This window comes from Neolamprologus multifasciatus, chromosome 3, assembly GCF_963576455.1.
Source record: "Neolamprologus multifasciatus chromosome 3, fNeoMul1.2, whole genome shotgun sequence".
In the NCBI taxonomy this organism is placed as follows: domain Eukaryota; kingdom Metazoa; phylum Chordata; class Actinopteri; order Cichliformes; family Cichlidae; genus Neolamprologus; species Neolamprologus multifasciatus.
This window is the reverse complement of record NC_140441.1, coordinates 3,705,735-3,726,021: the sequence shown is the minus strand read 5'-3', so window position 1 is coordinate 3,726,021 and position 20,287 is coordinate 3,705,735. Positions and strand designations below refer to the sequence as shown.

Here is a 20,287-nt window from a genome sequence, read left to right as displayed (position 1 = left end):
AAAAAATAACACAACATAGAAGAGCCACCTCGACAGGACAAGACTCAGTTGTATACCTGCAACTAAAAGTCAAAGGTCACACTTTTGGGGACGCCAGTGTTCACATGGTGGACCAAGAAGACAGATGGCTTTAGAGGGCAGGAAAGGAGACCACCTGTGTCCACTGTGAATGACCAGCTTTGAACAGAGGGCGGGGCTTATGACACCAACTATCAGCCACCTACATGCATTTCTGAGATCTGAGGTTCTGAGGTGTTTCAGTCCCCACTCACGTCTTGTCTCAGGTGACCTGAATAGCTCATAAACACTTTTCAATCTCTCAAGACTACTCTGATGTTCAACCAGTGTGGCAAAGAAGAGGAAGACCCGATTATTAATTTCAGAGCTTACTGACCCTGAACATTGGACCACAGCCTAATTCAGAAAAAAAAATGTCAAATGAACTACACAAGATTCATTAGTAAGCTTAGGTTCAGGGCAAGGAGGAAGGACACGGGCATCAGGAAATGCAACCAGGAGTGTCAGTACACTGCCAGAGAGAGGAGAATAGATTTAGAGAAGAAGAATCAAAGAGTGGACACCGAGAAGACTGATCTGCCCTGTGGAACATGAAATACTGGGTGAATACAAAGGACCATGACAAGTGGAAATAATTCAGGAGCTCATCCAGAAGGTGGGCTCAGTAAGAAGTAGATTTCAGGGAGTTGGCCAGAGACCAAACAGAGTTGAGGGGCAGTTAAGGAGAAAGGGCAGACTGGCAAGTCTGTAAGCAGCAGTGAAGCCAAGGCCACTCAGAGCTGTAGCACACAGTCAGCAGTGCAGGCAGAGGGATTTAGGAGGCCCAGGAGAAGGTTGATGGGAGTAAGGAGTAGGAGTCAGGAGTCAAGGAGCAATGCAGTACAGGGGACTAGTAGTGGAGTCTGAGTCCTCTGGGAGATGAGCTGGAGGTTAAGGGCAAAGGAGGCAGAACCTCTCTGGAAGCCAGGTAGATGGCTGTCAGTGAAGGAGGAGTGGTGTTCTTTAGGAATAGAGATGAAGAGGCACCCAGCAGAACTGTTGCAGGCAGTGGACCTTTCATTAGGCTGCTTACAGAAATCCATGGAGCAACAAGGATGCATGAACAGATACACTGACAATGAACAAAAACAGGGATACACACATTATATGGAGGAAAATATCAGGCCACGCCTCTTAATCTTTGAATTCAGGTGTTTCTAGTCACAGGTGTTTTAAAACAAAACAAAACAAAAAGCTAAGCTAGCTAGCAAAGGAGGAAGAACATTATATATATTTATATATACATTAGGTGAATGTGCAGTAGTACAGTTTTTGACTGTTCTGGGTTTAAAGTCCTTAATATTAATGCTGCCGTGTGTCCTCTTTTATTTCTCCTGACGCTTGATAGTTATATTGTTAATAGTTAATAGTTTTCATCCTCAGCATGCTGGAGAGGCACACATGCCCAGGATCAGCATCAGCTCAGCAGGAAAACCAACATTTCACTTTTACAAGGGTTGTTACCAGTGATGGGAATAACGTGTTAGGTTTAATATTGAGGAGGGGTAGAGGAGATAATCAACTTTCAAAATAACAACACTGATCCGGCCGGGTGGAGTCAAACAATGATTTTAATGACACACGTGGGGAGACCGCCGCTGTATGCAGACAGCGCCAATCCCCAACTTATAGAGCATAGGCAGGTGTTTTATACCTTTCAGGGCTTAAATTTAATACGCCCCTTCAACGTTGATCAGATATAGGTCATACACAGGTTTCAAAACCACAATGACTTTTAACACAGTTTTTAAATAACATTGTCTCCGTCTCCACGGCAGATGCTTCCTGTAAGCCTTCTGACTTTCACTTCTCGTCTGGAACACCAGACCCACACCCTGCAAGAAACTGTTCCTCTTTTTTCAGAGACAATTTTGCAGTTGCAAGCAAACATGATTAACTTCTCACCTATAAATGAGATAAAGTCTACTGTGTGTGTGTATGTGGCTCGACCTCACACGAACTTTGTCTTATAAGAAGAGAGGCCAATTCTCATGTGCATAATAACCTAACTGAAACTATATCTGTAATATGTTGAATAAATGTTTTAAATGAATGCCCCTACTAAAAGCTTAATAAAAAGGATATAAATGACTAAAAGATAACAATGAATCATCTGGAATAAAAGGTTAATATGATAACAGTATGCATAAACATTTTAAGGCCATCTTAAAGCTTTCTGTTACATTGTTAAGGCAATGATTATACTGCAGATTATATTGTACTGATAAAATACTTTTGTTCAACCCCACAAACGGTGTTCAAAGTAACAGTGTTACTTACGGCGTTCCTTTTTTCCAATAACTAGTAATCTAGCTAATTACCATTTCTATCGTTAAAACGCCATTGTCTATGACAGGGGTTTGGGAAGCGTATCTGTAACCGGAAGGTCGCCGGTTCGATCCCCGGGCTCTCTGTCCTTTACCCTACCGCCTACTGGTGTTGGCCAGAGGGGCCAATGGCGCGATATGGCACTCACTTCTGTCAGTGTGCCCCAGGGAAGCTGTGGCTACAACCGTAACTTCACCAGTGTGCGAATGTGAGAGTGAATCAATAGTGGCATTGTAAAGCGCTTTGAGTGCCTTGAAAAGGGCTATATAAATCCAATCCATTATTATTAGACAGTGTGTGGAGGACCCAGGTGTGGACACAGATGAAGAGACAGCACTGAACTTGAAACAAAAAGCGAGCCTTTATTTTAGTTAGATTAGAGGCGGCAAACAAAGCAGAAAGCACAGAGGCAAAACTAAACTAGAAGCTGAACTGGGAAAACAGAGAACTTGAAACTGAGACTTAACTAAGACAACTAGTAAGGCTAAGACTAGGAGACTATGACGACTATGACTGAAAAAACTGTGAACAGGACTGTGTGCTGCAACATGAAAGAACTATGACCATGACCAGCACAGAGTCCTGAAACCTGATGTAACATGGGAGGTGGATGCACAGATGACGCAACACAGACTGAATGAAACACAGAGACTAAGGCTACGTTCACACTACAGGTCTCAATGCTAAATTCAGATTTTTTTTTTTTGATAAAAACAATGAAATTCAATTCAATTCAATTCAATTTTATTATATAGCGCCAAATCACAACAAAAGTCGCCTCAAGTCGCTTCATAGATACATGGTAGACCAACAGTACTGCAAGTCATCAAACATAATATCAGTGGATTGACCCTTCCTTGTTCTCAAAAGTGGCATCATGTGGTCTGCCTTGGCAACAGAATCTCCAACAGCCTGATTAATCACTCTTACCAATAACAGATACAAAGATAAACCCAACAATCATATGACCCCCTACGAGCAAGCACTTTGGCGACAGTGGGAAGGAAAAACTCCCTTTTAACAGGAAGAAACCTCTGGCAGAACCAGGCTCAGGGAGGGGCGGGGCCATCTGCTGTGACCGGTTGGGGTGAGAGAAGGAAGACAGGATAAAGACATGCTGTGGAAGAGAGACAGAGATTAATAACAAGTATGATTCAATGCAGAGAGGTCTGTTAACACATAGTGAGTGAGAAAGGTGACTGGAAAGGAAAAACTCAATGTATCATGGGAATCCCGGCAGCCTACGTCTATTGCAGCATAACTAAGGGAGGATTCAGGGTCACCTGGTCCAGCCCTAACTGTATGCTTTAGCAAAAAGGAAAGTTTTAAGCCTAATCTTGAAAGTAGAGATAGTGTCTGTCTCCCGAATCCAAACTGGAAGCTGGTTCCACAGAAGAGGGGCCTGAAAACTGAAGGCTCTCCCTCCCATTCTACTTTTAAATACTCTAGGAACAACAAGTAGGCCTGCAGAGCGAGAGCGAAGTGCTCTAATAGGGTGATATGGTACTATAAGGTCATTAAGATAAGATGGGGCCTGATTATTGTTGAAATCTCCCAATTCTTTGAATCTTTGGGCTGAAGGAAGGACAATACTCGGTGTATAAATGCTCAATCAACAATCCTTTATTTCCATACAATTTTCACACAATGAGCATAAACCACCCGGATGGGGAGAGATGCATGAGAGGGTCACAGCAAGTCTCAAAATGGTGGTGTGTTACACAGCTTTTTATACTTTCCACTGGCCCCCACCTGGTCGTAAACCTAAACATTCACAGTCTCTCTTATCTGTCGTGGCGCCTAAGTTATGACCTTGGGCTCCCTGTCTTTCTACCTCCTACAAGGGTGGGGGCACAGAATGTGGTCTGTTTCTTCTTATTATCGGCACAAGGTCTTTTGCACACAACATTCTCAGAAATGATTTAAGCAGTCTGACATGATAAGAAAACAGTGTAAAACATTCACAGCAGATAAATGGTGGCGCCCACCTGTCTAACAGAACCCAAAGATGGTCACATTCTTTTAATCCCCAAAGATATACTGGAACATTTGTCTAACATACTACAAAGATGGTCATGTTCTTTAACCTAAAAATATAAGGGAAACTAAGCTACATAGAATAATGATCTCACATTATTTAAGACCTTGTATGTGAGGAGCAGGATTTTGAATTCAATTCTGGATTTAACAGGAAGCCAATGAAGGGAAGCCAAAACAGAAGAAATATGCTCTCTCTTTCTAGTCCCTGTCAGGACTCTTGCTGCAGCATTTTGGATTAGCTGAAGGCTTTTCAGTGAGGTTTTTGGACATCCTGATAATATTGAATTGTTGCACAAATGGAAGAAAGCAGTTTTACATATTTGTTTAATATGTGCGTTGAAGGACATGTCCTGGTCAAAAATGACTCCAAGGTTTCTCACAGCGTTACTGGAGGCCAAGGTAATGCCATCCAGAGTAACAATCTGGTTAGATACCACATTTCTAAGATTTTCAGGGCCGAGTACAATAACCTCAGTTTTATCTGAATTAAGCAACAGAAAGTTAGCGGCCATCCAGGTCTTTGAGTCTTTAAGACATTCCTGCAGTTTAACTAATTGTTGTGTGTTATCTGGCTTCATGGATAGATAGAGCTGGGTGTCATCAGCATAGCAGTGAAAATGTATGCTATGTCTTCTAATAATGCTGCCTAGGGGAAGCATGTATAGTGTAAACAGAATTGGTCCTAGCACTGAACCCTCTGGAACTCCATAATTAACCTCAGTGTGTGAAGAGGACTCTCCATTTACATGTACAAATTGGATTCTATTAGATAGATATGATACAAACCACGGCAGCACAGTACCTGTAATACCTACAGCATGTTCTAATCGATCTAATAGGATATTATGGTCAACAGTATCGAATGCTGCACTAAGGTCTAGCAGGACAAGGACAGAGATGAGTCCAATTAATGGCAGGACTTCTTTGAGCAGTTTTGTAGGAATGGGGTCTAAAAGACATGTTGATGGTTTGGAGGAAGTAATTACTGTAGTTAACTCAGAAAGTTCAATTGGAGAAAAAGAGTCTAACTTAACATCAATGGCACTAAGAGTAGTTGTAGATAATATTACATCTGTGGGATGATTATTGGTAATTTTTTCTCTAATTATAAAAATTTTATTTGTGAAGAAGTTCATGAAGTCATTACTAGTTAACGTTAAAGGGATGGTTGGCTCAACAGAGCTCTGACTTTTTGTCAGCCTGGCTACAGTGCTGAAGAGAAACCTGGGGTTGTTCTTATTTTCATTAATCAGTGACGAATAGTAAGATGTTCTGGCTTTGCGGAGGGCTTTCTTATAAAGCAACAAACTATTTCTCCAGGCTAAATGATGATCCTCTAAATTTGTAACACGCCATTTCCTCTCCAGATTACCAGTCATCTGCTTTAGGCTACATGTTTGAGAATTATACCACGGAGTCAGGTACTTCTGATTTGAGGCCTTAGTTTTCACAGGAGCTACAGTATCCAGAGTTGTACTTAGTGAAGAGGTAAAATTATTAACAAGATAATGGCTGTAGCTCAGGTGGCAGAGCAGGTCAGCCACTAACCAGAAGGTCGGTGGTTCGATCCCAGGCTGCCTCCTGGCTGCATGCCAAATATCCTTGGGCAAGATACTAACCCCATGTTTGCCTACTGGTGGTGGTCAGAGGGCCCGGTGGCACCAGTGTCCGGCAGCCTGACCTCTGTCAGTGTGCTACAATGTAGCTTGCCAGTGTGTGAATGTGTGTGAATGGGTGAATGACTGAATGTAGTGTAACGCGCGTTGGGGTCCTTAGGGACTGAGTAAATGCAGGCCATTTACCATAATCGACCTGTTGGAGTAGTAGCATTCAGATAGCAGCTCTGCTCTATGTTGGTACAGGGCATTGAAGATGATAACAGTGGGTGGATTATATACAGCACTTTTAGAAAGACAGTCTACTCTCCACTGCTGTGTAATCAATTATTGTAAATGTTATCAGGAAATGATCAGACAGGAGAGGGTTTTCAGGAAACACTGTTAAATGTTCAGTTTCTATGCCATATGTTAAAACAAGATCTAGAGTGTGATTAAAGTGGTGGGTGGGTTCTTTTACATTTTGAGAGAAGCCAATTGAGTCTAATAACAGATTAAATGCTGTGTTGAGGCTGTCATTTTCAGCATCTACATGGATGTTAAAATCACCCACAATAATTATTTTATTCGAACTGAGAACTAAATCAGATAAAAAGTCTGAGAAATCAGACAGAAACTCTGTGTAAGGCCCAGGTGGACGACATACAACAGTAAGACTGGTTTCACAGCAGGGGTGGACAATGTTAAGCATCAGGCTTTCAAATGAATTAAAAGTCTGTCTTGGTCTTTCGTTAATTAATAGGCTGGTGTGAAAAATTGCTGCCACATCGCCCCCTCGGCCTGTGCTTCGAGATTTCTGGTAGTTAGAATGACTCGGGGGTGTTGATTCATTTAAACTAACATAATCATCCTGCTGCAACCAGGTTTCTGTAAGGCAGAGTAAATCGATTTGTTGATCATGTCACAAACAAGGATGCAGTGGACTCAAGAGCAGACTCAATTGCTCGAACTATGTACAATTTATTGAAAGGAAAAGGAACTTAAACAAGACTGGGTATAACAGAAATCATTTGCAGGAACTGAGGGAGGCCCGAGGGCGTAGAAACGGACGTAGAACACAAGGAGAACTCTTAGGCTCTTGTTGGCTCTTAGGTGATGGTTTCCTCGTGGCTGTGTGCAGCGGGGCTAGGGGAGGGTCTGTGCTGACGGACGTGGGTTACTGACCTGGTAGCCTGGCTGCCCCTGGGTGGGTCCGGGACGGGCGTGAGGTTCTGGAGGCGCTCCGTCTCTGGGCTGGGGCCCTGGCCGGGCCTCGAGGGCTTGGGTCCTGGTTGGTATGTTGCTGGGGTTGTGGGCGGGTGGGTGTATGGGGGCCCGGCCCTGGCGCAGGGTGCCGCCAGTGCATCGAGCCAGCTGGGGGGCTCTTCAACTGGTGGGGGAGGTTGTTACACCTTGCAGGAGCTCTCCTCTCTTCAGGAACTCACTCTGCAGGAGGGGGAGATACAGGAGAGGTGGAGGAAGATCTCTGCCTGGGCGTCTATTGTCTTGTGTAGTCTGGAAGATAAGTGGATGACGGGGTAGGTACAGTTTTCTCTGTGGTGGGGTCAGGTGGGCTGCCCCGGGCTCTGCGGGGCCGGGAGGCGGTGCTGTTCTGGGCCCCAGTCCGGATGGGCCTGGGCCCCCTTTCCCTGGCGGGTTGCAGTGTATGGGGGTGCCTACTGGGGTCAGTGTGGGAGCTGGCCCCAGGGAGGGGTCACTTGCCCCTCCTTTCCTTCCCTCCCCATCTCCAGCTGCCTCCCTCCTCCACCACAATCACCCACACATGCAAGGCCTTGGGGTAAAGGTGTGTCACCAGGGTGCAGGGGAGGCATCCCCTCCTCTGTCCCCTTCTGGCTGCCTTTGCCTCAATTTTATCTCACAACTTAGACATTCACATTACTCACACTCTCATAAAACATACATATAGGATCTTGGGGGTGGGCACGCTACACAGACTCCAAAACACCATCAGGGTGTACACCTCACCCCTGGCGTCGTTGCCCACCTCTCAATTTTAAATACACGTAGACACTGAGGGCTATCAGGAGGGGCTATGCATTTACCTGCTGCTCTCTGGCAGGTGGCTCCATGCCCTCCTGGGTTTTAAATGCACCTTAGAACACACATGCATCAACACTACATATGAGCGGGCTGAGGGAGGTTTGGAGTCTTCTCACACCCCCATTCTCTGCGACCTGCTGGAGTGGGGGGCTAGGAGGAGGAGTTGGCTGTCTGACTGGGGTCTGGAATGTGGGGCCTCCCTGCTGCTGCGGAGTCGGGGCGGTCTGCTTCTCCCCACCGCAGGGAAAAGGGTAACACCACCTGGGTCTGGGTGCAGTTCCCCCCTCCAGGGGCAAAGGTACCTAGCAAAGTTCCTTTAAGTTCCACATAATGACAAGAGAACCAAAAACTCACCTGACTGTGAAGAACACTTGACCACGATGAATCACTCCTCAGTCAGGTCTGAAAGCTTTTAGATGATTAATAAATGGATGTATTGATCATAAAGACTTGAAGGAGATACAGTTTTTTACATTCTTTTGTCATATTTGAGTTTTTTTAATTGTATTTTCTACTTTATTAAAGTTATGCTGTTATTAGTTGTGTTTAATGCTTTGCTGTAACACGGGGATTTCATAATTTTGGGATATATTAGAATTTTTTAATATTCTATTATTTATTAATTTAATTGATCCTTATCTTTATTGACTGTAGGTCAAATATAACACTCTCTTTTTCTACAGCGGCCACAGTCCAGATGAAGAGCGTTGTCATACTGAGCTGACAGTAGGAGTGTTAACTAAGCCTTTAAGTAAGTCTTGTTGCATTTATGCTCGTGTGATAAATCTACACCATAGCTACAGTATAACAACAAAGCTTCTGAGGCCCTGCACTGTAACCACATATGCATCTCCACATAAATCTAATTACACATCACACTGGTACAGCTCACAACATCTGCTGGACTGCTGTAAATGCTGGCAGTGACGTCAGCCATCTGCACAGGTCAAAGTGAGAAGGTCACAATCAAGCAACACTTTAAACCTGCAGTAAAGCAGAGGAGATTCATAAATATCACAATAAACACAACAACAACGTAACTGCAGCTCATGATACAGTGTTTATCCCATACTGTGACTTTAAACAAACATGTGACAGCCGTCAGGCCTCCAGCTTCCCCAGGAGGTCCTGAAGTGTACTGCAGCCAGACATCAAATAACGTAACCTAGTATTTCCATATTTCACAGGTTCTCAGATAACACTCCTACATTTCATGTAATTCCATTTACCAAGAAAAAGCCTTTTTAGAAAAACATTAAACTGACTTAATTGTTAAAGGTAATGTTTAAAGTCTCACTGATTTACAGTCAATGTGTGCACAAGTTTTTATTCGTGCTTGAATCTAAATAGAGTCGTTCAATTCACAACAACAGGTGCTTCAAGATAGTTTAAACTGTAAGACCTGTAAAGATAATATGACAGAAACCCCAAATAATCAGATGATCCCACACAAGCGAGCATTTGGTGACAATGGAAAGAAAACATCCACTTTAATAGTATTAATTAGAACTACAGTATTAAAGTAGTATTATAGTTGCTTCGCTCAGCTGGGTAAACAAAGCAGCGAGGTCAGAGCTCCTCAAGAGAACTGTACAACCATCTGTGATTTATATTATCTGTGATCGAATGTGATGTATTGGGGGAGGTTACCACATTTGCCACCACATGACCCCTATCTGGATACGCCCCTGCCTCCAAAGCTGTAAAAAGCTGCATTTATTAACAGTTACACTCTGACAGTGAAACTATTGGAGAACACAGACCATGCTAAGCTAATAGCTATGCTAAGCTAGTGAACCTGAGAAGGCTGAATAAATGAATCCTGTTGTTTGTTGATGAGTTAACAGAATGTGTGCTTCCATAAAGCTTGCCCATGTTACTGTGTAAAAGACTGTAAACAAGCTACAAATAGAGATGTGGAGCAGAACAGCACTGTGTGCTGTGAGAGTGTCTGTTACTCACTGTCTGTTACAACGGAGGATCATTGTGTATTTATTTCATTAGTGGGCTTCTGTCTGTGGTCTGAGTGGTTCCACATGGGGTTTCAATGCTGCACATTTTGAAAACTATGGTTCAGGCTTGTCTGTCAGTCCCAGATTCCGTGTATGTGTAATGTGAACTTTCATCAAAGGCAAACACATTTATCAAAACATAATACGTGAATAAACCCACAGCTTAAAGATGGCGCATTCAGTATTCAGGACAAGATATCCAGCACCATTAAAGGTGATGAAAGGAAACCTGATATATAAGCAGCTGTAAATAACATGCAGTGTTAGCCTGCATGGGATGGGATGGATTCAAATCCCCGACCTGATTGCTTGTTTCAGTTTCAGTTTTATTTGTCATATGCAAGTTAGCACAGGGTCAACATTGCAATGAAATGTGTTTGACGAGCAGCACTCAGCAGCATGGTACAGTAGAAGAAAATATAATAAAATAAAATAAAATAATAAAAAAATAGAAAAATAGTAAAGAGCAAAATATTAGAGAGACGTGGTAAAAGAGAAAAGATGACTAAATATATATGTATCTATAAATATAAATATATGTACACTAGTGATTAAATAGGAAAATCTTGAAAAGAAATATGACGGGAGGGCAGATGGGATATTGCACAGGAATGAGCAGCAGAAAATTACAGTATTGTAGTACACTCAGTCCTTTCCTTTATGTTAACATGATCACCTGAAAAGGATCTGCACCTGTTAAAGGTGAGCCATGTTAAAAGGAACTCATGTTTGTGTTGTATGAACACACACACATGCTGAGTCACTGAGTGTGCGTTCAATGAGGATCAAAGCAGCTTCCTTACCGAAAACCAGGATCAGGAGCGACAGGATCAGGTTCATCCTGCAGCAAAAAAGAACAAAATAATCTCTTTAAATCTGCTCCTTCAACCAGCCGACAGCCCACACACAGCAATCACTACACTGCAGCTGGCTCAGGTTTACTTTCACTTTCACACAGGACTTGTCTTAACCTTTAGTATAAAACCTCTTAAATGCAAATGATTCTCAAGTTAAAGTCAGAAGAGAAACACAAGAGCATGTACTGCTCACATGGTACTACTTTTAGTAACATGTGGTTGGAGGCTGGGATCAATGTCCTGCCACAGTTAGTAAAGCCTGGCTGGACTGCATGCCTTTCACTGGGTGTTATATTCCTCTGTCCCATCATCAGTAAAAATAGACACAGTGAAAGATTCAGATCTGAGCTGAGCTCAGATTGTTCAAGTAAAAGTTTTACACCGACCACAGTGTTTGGTTAGCACACACTGAAAACGCCATATTTACCAAGAATATAGTGACAAATATCTAATGACTAGAAAGCAGTGCACCAGTAAAGGTGCCATCAACTATGGCTGTTTGAACGCTATTTTTTGGCTGCATATCATATGTTCAACATTGGTGATTATCATTAATCTCTTACTGTTATGCTATGAAAGCACATGGCATAACAGTAAGGCACATACATGGTTTATATATATATATATATATATATATATATATATATATATATATATATATAACAACCTGTCCCTTATCTAATTATTTTGATATTATGCTTTCCATATAATTATTTTGTAATTATTTGAATTCATCTGTGTGCTGTGTGTGATTTATGATTTCAGGAGCAAACAGAAAAGTCTGGAGGACTACTGTCAGAGAAGAAGTACACCATGCACCCCCCAGGAGGCAGCTGTGCTTACCGAGAGCGTCTTATCTATGATTTTAAAAGACATGAGACCACTTGCTGTGGTTGAGGGTGAGGGATTCAAAGAAATGCTGACCACTTTCCAACCAGGATACACTCTGCCGTCTAGGCGTCATTTTACAAGCATGATGGAGAGAAAGTATGAAACTTCAGTTGAGAAACTAAGGAATGAAGTAAAAAAGGCCACATCCAAAATCTCCCTTACCACTGATGCTTGGACAAGTCTGGTCACAGAGTCCATAAGAGCGCCACACTGCAGAAAACCTTGCCGCCTGGGTGGAGAAGGTGGCAGAAAAATTCCACATTTCCTTGCATAATGTCCTTGCCGTTGTGCATGATAATGCAAGTAACATAGTTGCAGCTCTCCACTTCCTGAAAGAGAAGTTTGGAGTGGTGTCCTATCGGTGTGCCGGGCATACACTGCAACTGGTTGTAAACCATGGACTGAAAGACCCCAAGATTGATAAGGCACTATCAGCTGCACGGGGCCTTGTGAAGCACATCAGGAAAAGTGAGCCAGCTACCACCAAACTTAAGCAGAAGCAAAAGCAGATGGGTACAGTTGAGCATAAACTAATCCAGGATGTCGCTGTCAGATGGAACAGTTCATACTACATGATTGAACGTCTGTTGGAACAGAGATGGCCAGTGGTTGCAACGCTTTCAGATCCAAAAGTCACACAGCGTGGGAAACAGTACCTAGATCTGAAAAGTGATCAGTGGATTCTTCTGGATGAATTGAAGGAGGTGCTCAAGCCTTATGAGCAAGCCACTAATGTTCTTAGTGGACAGTCTTATGTCACAGTCTCTGTTCTTCCCCCCCTGCTGAAAGGTCTCCTGAAATCCACCAAAAACAAATCATTTGATTCTGCTGCAATGAACTCTTTCCAGAACTGTGCAGAAGAGGAAATCTTGTATAGGTGGCAGCCAGAGGTATCTGCATTTCAAGCAGATGGGAAAAATGTGTCACTCATTGCTGCTGCCCTCGATCCACGTTTTCGTAAACTGAAATTCCTTTCTCCAAAAGATGCTCTGAAACTGCAAGTAACAGTGCAGAGGGAGGCACTTGATCTCAAAAGGGAGCAGAGATCACAGTTACAGCAGGAACATGTGGGACAGGAAGCCTCAGCAAGTCCCCCGACGAAGAAGAGGTCTGTGTTGGACACTTTGTTGGGTACAGATTCTGAGGAGGAAGATTGTAATGAAAACACTGACCAGGGTGGGGATGGAGAAAATGAGGTGGCGAGGAAAGAAGCACTGCTGTATTTTGGGGAAGCCCCTATTCCAAGGGCTAATGACCCCCTTACATGGTGGAAGAATAATGCAACAAGATTCCCCACACTGGCTAATTTAGCCAAATCATATCTGGCTGTACCTGCCACATCAACACCATCTGAAAGGCTTTTTTCAGTTGCTGGAAACATTGTCACCAAAAAAAGGGCAAGCCTGACAGCTGAGCATGTAGAAATGCTAACATTTCTCCACTCCAATGCATAACTACTTTAATGTGATGAATGTGATTGAATATTGATATTTTATTAATTTTTTGCTATGATTTCCTTTGTTCATATTTGTTTTGCACAACATTTATTTTTGGTTAAAAACAGAAGATTGCTTTCTGCCAAAAAGTGCTCTTCATTCACAAAACAAAATCCACAATAACATTGTAGTACAAAGTGAATGTTACATTTTGTTTGTTTAAAGACACCATTGTTGCTATTTATTTGAAATGTTTTGTTAACTTTTCCTTAATTTTATATATGTTTGCACTTTTCATTTCTTGTTAAATGCTCTCTCTAGTGTATTGATTGTACGACCTCTACAACTTTATTTTGCAAATTTTTTTATTAAAAGGTCTTCAAATGAAGAAATGTGTGTTTTTCATTGATATACATAAATTAGTAAATGTGAAATTGCTATATAAGTCAAAAAATATGGAAATAATCGATAATTGAATCAAATCGAAATCGAATTGGATTGAAAAATTAATCATTAGATTAATCGATGCATCGAAAAATTAATCGCTAGATTCATCGATTAGGAAAATAATCATTTTTCCCAGCCCTAATGGCAACACTTTTTTATTGTTCTTTATTCAAATGACATTTAATACATGTCAGTCTGCTGATGAGCCTTGTGTCAGCACTGAGGTGGAAGTTGTGGGCTGTAAAGAGGATTTTTCACAGTGGACAGTTTCATGTCACATGACTGACTTCCTCTTAAAAACAAAAGTGACACTTTCCTTTTGCGCTTTCAGTTGGAGAGAAATTGCTGCGTGTTTGTTTCTTTGTTCAGTCAGCAGCAGATTTAAAGGACTTTGTGTTTGTTTGAGCTTTTTACAGGAGGATGAAGACGTTGCTGATGATCCTGCTCCTCATAAATGGTAAGAAACTGAATGCAGATCAATCTGCACTCACACCACAGTTTAAGGCAGATAATCTCACTGTGTGGTGTTTATGTGATGATTTTAATTCATTGCTACAAAATACAAATGTAATGATGCGTGCTCCGTGAGAGTCGAGAGAAGCTTCTGTCCAAGACAGAAGTAACAGAGAAGTAAGAGCGACTTTACATTTGCAGAGTAAAGATTCATGTTTTATGCTTTATTACATTTGACTTTGACTGTACTTGAGAAATTACATATTTTTGCATTTAAGAAAATGTTTTCTTTAAAACTTGTAAACATGCAAATACAATGATGGGTTTAGTTGGGTTTTAGTTCAACTTTAAAATACTGAAAGTTCCAAAACAGAAACCAGTTATTCTGAAACACCTGTGATTCTTCACTTTTGAAGATTTATTATTCATCATTAATCAGACAAAAGCATTTTACAATAATTGACAGATGACTAAGTTACTAAAATAACAAATGGCTGCAGTTTTAGATGAGTGGTGTACTGAGTGTCCTCTCTGTTAGGCTGCATCAAAGCAAAAACCACACAGGGTGACCCCTCGCAATAAAGAGCTTATGAATCCAGAAATATTTGCTTCATCTATCTCCCAAAAAATGTAAAACCCAAGTCCAACATAACAGGTATTATAAGTATTAAGGTGACTGGAACGTCGCCCTTGGACCATATGGTACAAAAACCTTACAACACACTTTCAGGATTGTAGGATTGTGGTGCTTTGTGGATGGTTGTGGTCAGGGCGGAGCTGCCAACAGATAGTGTGTCACTTTTAACTCTTTATGTCATGACCCTGTACCTTAAATTTAGTGACTTATTTTGTTACATGAAACCTCTCAGTGTTGAGTGAAATAAGGAGCAGCAGAGGATTGGACCTAAGACTAATATCATTTTTATGCATGTTTAAAAAACATGTGTATGTACAAGAATATCTGAGGTGTATTTGTAGATGTTTAAAGATTCATATTTAGTTTCTTTTTTATAAAACGTCTCTTTTCGCGTTGTTGCCTCGGGGCAACATTATGCAGTTAAGTCTGTGAAGGTTCTCAGTCATCCAGGTCATCGTAGTCAAAGGAGCTTGCAAAGAAAAGCGTCTGGACTTCTTTAAGTTACTTGAAGACACACTCAGCAACACACTCAGACAAAAACTGGTTCACCCGAAAGACAAAACGCCAAAACACAGACTTAACAATGTGGTGTATGCTGTACAGTGCAGCGAGGAATGCCCAGACCTCTACATTGGAGAGACCAAACAGCCACTTCACAAGCGCATGGCACAACACAGAAGAGCCACCTCCACAGGACAAGACTCAGCTGTCCATCTGCATCTAAAGGTCAAAGGTCACTCTTTCGAGGATGCCAATGTTCCAATTTTGGACAGAGAGGACAGATGGTTTGAAAGAGGAGTGAAAGAAGCCATCTATGTCCACTGTGAGCGACCATCTTTGAACAGAGGCGGTGGTTTACGACACCAACTGTCTGCCATCTATAATCCAGTTTTGAGATCCCTTCCCAGACGCCTTAACGCCCACTCACACCCTGGGCCATCTGACCTCAGGAATTCGCATGATAAGGTGGGGCCAGGTTTCACAATGAACTCATCTGAAACCCTGGCTGATTGGGACCCACACCCAGTTCCACACCTTGGCTCAGGCGATTAGAGGATCATGAGGAGGTCATTTTGTCCCTCTGTGGGGGGAAACTCCCACTAGGTTTATATCTGGGACTCTCCACCATTTGACCTTAGAACTGAAGAAGCCTCTCGGATGAGAGGTGAAACGTCTTCAAGTAACTTAAAGAAGTCCAGACGCTTTTCTTTGCAAGCTCCTTTGATTATGCAGTTAACTACACTTTATCTGTTAGCAGTGGCTCATGGTGAAAGTAGCCATTCATTTACCTCAGTCCTTCAATCTGCCCCTTCTTACTTGTATTCCTCACTTGTCCCCAGCTGGTGCAGCAGCCTGCTGTGACTGTGGGGCCTGGTTAGTAAGCGAGTGAGGGGGAGGGGCCAGTTGCACTAAGAGCTTTGATTGGAGAATCCAGTGTCAGTAATGAAAATAAACAAATGGGCTGCTTTTCGTTCTTGTATGGCCGGCTGTGTAGCAGCCACCAGTAAAATGAATGGTGTACCAGATTATCAGTCCATCCCTGATTCCAGTAAAAACGTTAGTTTGCATGGTGGTAACTTTGTGGTGGAAAACACTCCTGCGTGCACGATAAGCAAACTGGAGTGGGTCCATCAGTTGGGGTCAGTTGCTCTTACGATGTGCTGTTTTATGATCTTCTCCATGGCCTTCATCACCAGGGAGGTGAGGGCCACAGGACGAAGATCATTCAGAGACTTTGGGTTGTTTCTTCTGGGGATGGGGATGACTGTGGAGTGTTTCCACAGCTGGGGGACGGTGTGACTGTCAATTGAGTGTTGAAATGGAGTCTGGAACACACTTCCTAGTTGCCCTGCACAGTGCCTCAGAACTCGACTGCTGATGTTGTCAGGGCCGGGTGAGCTCCTCTCCCTGGTCCTCCTGAGGGCTCTCACCACGTCTTCAGTCCTGAAGGTGAGCGAAGAGCTGCCAGGTTTGAGTGAGGATCTGGACTCCTCAAGCTGGGCCATCTTGTCCGTCTCACACCTGGTGTAGAAAGCGTTGAGGTCGTCAGGGAGGGAGGAGGGGTTGCTGCTCTCTACCTGGGGGTGGTGACTGCAGTATTCACAGAGGCCATGGTTTGAGGCCCTGCCAGGCTGAGTGGAGATCCCCTGTGGTGAATTTTTCTCCAGCTGTGTTTTTGTAGTCCAGTTTAGCAGTTTTTATGGCCCTCTTGACGTCCCTGTTGACCTCCTTTTTATCCAGAGCAGAGCCGGTGAAGAAAATCCTCCTTGTAGTGTGAGGATACTTTCCGCTGTCCACTGCATGATGTCTTTGGTGACCTTTTTAATCCTCTTGATGACTTGGGTGTAAGCAGGGGCCAGCAGGATGGTGTGGTGGTCTGCTGAGCTGAGAGGAGGGAGGGGTAGGGCTTTAAATGCATCTGGTACAGAGCCATAGCTTTTATCCAGAGTCTTCCCCTGACGTGTGCTGCATGTAACATACTGTTGGTATCCTTTAAGATAAGATAAGATCACCTTTATTAGTCCCACATGTGGGAAATTTGTTTTGTCACAGCAGAAAGTGGACAGTTCAAAGTTATATAGCAAAAATTAGAGAACACTGGAATACAATAAGAATAATATACTGTGCACAACTGTACAGAATAGAAAAGAATAAACTAAATACTATATACAATAGAATAAAATAAAATATACAATGGGATAAAAATAGAATACAAATGCTTTATACAACTAAGTACAACAGGGATGACAGCTTAGCCACCATTCTCCTGTCACTCACCACCTCCACTGGGTCCAGAGGGCGTCCTAGAACAGAGCTGGCCCTTCTGATCAGCCTGTTCAGTCTCTTCCTGTCCCCGGCAGAGATGCTGCCACCAGCAGACCAGACTTTAAGTGACTTGTCAAGGGGAACAGTGGTTTAAATCACCCAGGAGGAACTTGGGAGAGTCCGGTGATAATTGTTCCAGTTTGTACAGATTGTTGGTGAAGTACTCTGTGGCTTTAGCTGCATCAGCTCTGGGGTTGATGTAAACCAAGATGATGAAAAGTTGTGGGAATTCTCGGGGGAGGTAGTAGGGGCGCAGGGAAACAGCCAGAAGCTTGATGTCTGTAGTGTACAGTTTCTCCCTCACAGTGACTGTAGAGGACCAGCTGTTGTTTAAATACAGACACACGCCGCCGCCTGTCCAGACGAAGAAGTGGTGAAAAGCCATCAATGTTCAGGAAAAGCCGGAGGCCGGGCTGCAGCCGCAGCTAGATGAGGGAGTCCTTGGTGTAGGTGAGCCTTGGGGTCATGTCGAGTGTCGAAAACAAAATCACAAAAATTAGGAAAAGGAAAATAATACAAATATACTGAGTAGACGGTGAAAAACAACAAGGAAAACAGCATTAAAGTTAGAAAAAGAACGCAAAACTGCTCAGCTGACTGGCCGGTCGACGGCAAGAGCAGCGACCCAAAACCGAGACAGTCTGACCTCCTTAACTAACTCAAAACAGGAGAAAACTGGTGATCAAAAGAAACAGCAGCTCACCCTTACCCACTCCAATCCTCATCTCTGTTTTTGTACTTTTTATTTAATCTTTTTGTTTTGACTATTTAGACTATTCGGGTTTCCCTGAAAGCCTTATTTGAGGCACATGCTGAGGCAAACTCCTCTGCGATTTCCATTCACCTCCCATGGCCGGCCATCCTTCAAACTGCTCAGCCATTGCTGGATCTGCCCTATTGGACTTCATTTTTATCCAACCTTTCCAGTGGTGTACTCGCCGCTTCGGACCTGGATTGGAACCTCTGAGACTCCTAAGCAAGCTGAGATGCGCCTCTGTCAGGGATGAGGTGGCTAAGAGCCGGATGGCATTGTTTAACTCAAGATCGCTGGCGAATAAAACCTTCATCCTAAATGATCTTTTCCTCACCCTGCAGCTGGATGTTTTGCTCCTGACCAAAACTTGGATTCACCCCGGTGAGCTTCCTTCTCTGAACTCCTTCCCCCTGACTGTTTTTTTTTCCAGCTCACCGAGACTTCCAGGGAAGGTTGGAGGCCAAGCCACAGTTTTCAAAAATAAACTTAAACTTTAGCGACTGCCTACTCCTACTTTCTCTAGCTTCGAGGCTCAATTATTTGAACTGACTGGCCCCCCTGTGACTCTCTGTGCTGTGATTTATCGGCCACCCAAATACAATAAGTCTTTTATTTCCGGATTTGCAGATTTTCCAGCTTCTCTTTTTTAAAATTATGACCGTGTTCATATTTCTGGTGATTTTATTTTACATATCTGCTGCAAGAGGGACTCCTTTATGGAGGACCACAAGAGTCATGCGCATTGAAATAAAGTATTCTGTGCTTAAATAATGAATTGTAGAATAAATTCTGCATTTGTAAATTCATTTTTGAATTCCACTTCAATAAACTGATTTTTAAAATGCTTTTTAAAATGGTGATTCCACTCCTCATTTCAAAATCCATTTCCCTTTCCTGTTTGTTCAGGGATTAACATTTGGATTAGCTACTTCATTTTAAAAATCCTGCTGCAATGCAAATTAGCCACACCGTGGGATGTAAGGAGCTCTCTGATTGGTTGGACCAATGTGTTCCGCTCTTAAGTTTATTGCAATATAGGCGCTCTTTGCAGTGAGCTAATTTTATTTTGAAATTCGTTTTATTTTGAAAACCGGTTTCGGGAAGTTACAGGAAGTCAGCCATGTTTGTTTAGTTCCTAGCGGATCACATGTGGGGATATTTGATCCAGCGACATCTGCCTTTTGTTTGTGCCATTGACACCACCGTCTGTAAGTTTTCATTTGTATTGAATTGTAGGATTGTATTTTATGTATATTTTGTGGAAATATTTGCTGTAGATTAATACTTTAGTAGTTGTGTGCTAACGCTAATGGATGTGTATTGGAATCTAATTTTGTTGTGCTAATGATGCTAAGTTAATTTTAGCTATGTTATTTGTATTTCAGTTTTACTCCATGAGGAAATACTTACTAATTAAAAGGAGTTGGATGCTACATCCTGACTTCGCACGTTATTTCAAGTGGAGTTAGGCTACTGCTGAATTGTGTAGCGTACACACAAAAGGAGAGCAGAATACAATGACTATAGAAAGTCACTGGGTTGGTCAGACACAGGCTGTCTGCCTGGATAGCTTCGCCCTGCTAAGAATCGTGTGTGCTTGTACAAAGGCCGTTCAGCCTCAGGATTTACACTCCCCAGATAGCAAGGAAACATTGAAACAACGTGGAGTCAATATCAGGCGACGTCATTGAACCAACGTTGAAGTGTGACGTTGACCTAACGTCACTCTTGCACCCTTTTTTAATGTTGAAACAACGTCAGGTTTTGATGTTGAATCAATGTTGAAACCTGACATTGAAACAATGTCAGATTCTGATATTGAAACACTGTTGAGCTATGGTGTTGATTTTCCACCTCTTTCACACAGTTGCTTTTTATTAAAACAACAGTTAA

At 42.6% G+C, this 20,287-nt stretch overlaps 1 protein-coding gene and 1 pseudogene across 1 annotated transcript; one reads left to right on the top strand and one right to left on the bottom strand.

The window, feature by feature from the left end:
* Window positions 1-11,422: 11,422 nt before the first annotated feature.
* LOC146521111 (E3 SUMO-protein ligase ZBED1-like) lies at window positions 11,423-13,773 on the top strand. The gene has a single exon (XM_085154421.1). It carries the CDS (start codon window positions 12,351-12,353, stop codon window positions 13,293-13,295), a length of 945 nt encoding a protein of 314 aa, XP_085010547.1. The 5' UTR covers window positions 11,423-12,350; the 3' UTR covers window positions 13,296-13,773.
* A 2,271-nt stretch (window positions 13,774-16,044) lies between these two features.
* On the bottom strand, window positions 16,045-18,025 carry LOC146521110 (uncharacterized; annotated as a pseudogene).
* Window positions 18,026-20,287: the final 2,262 nt, after the last annotated feature.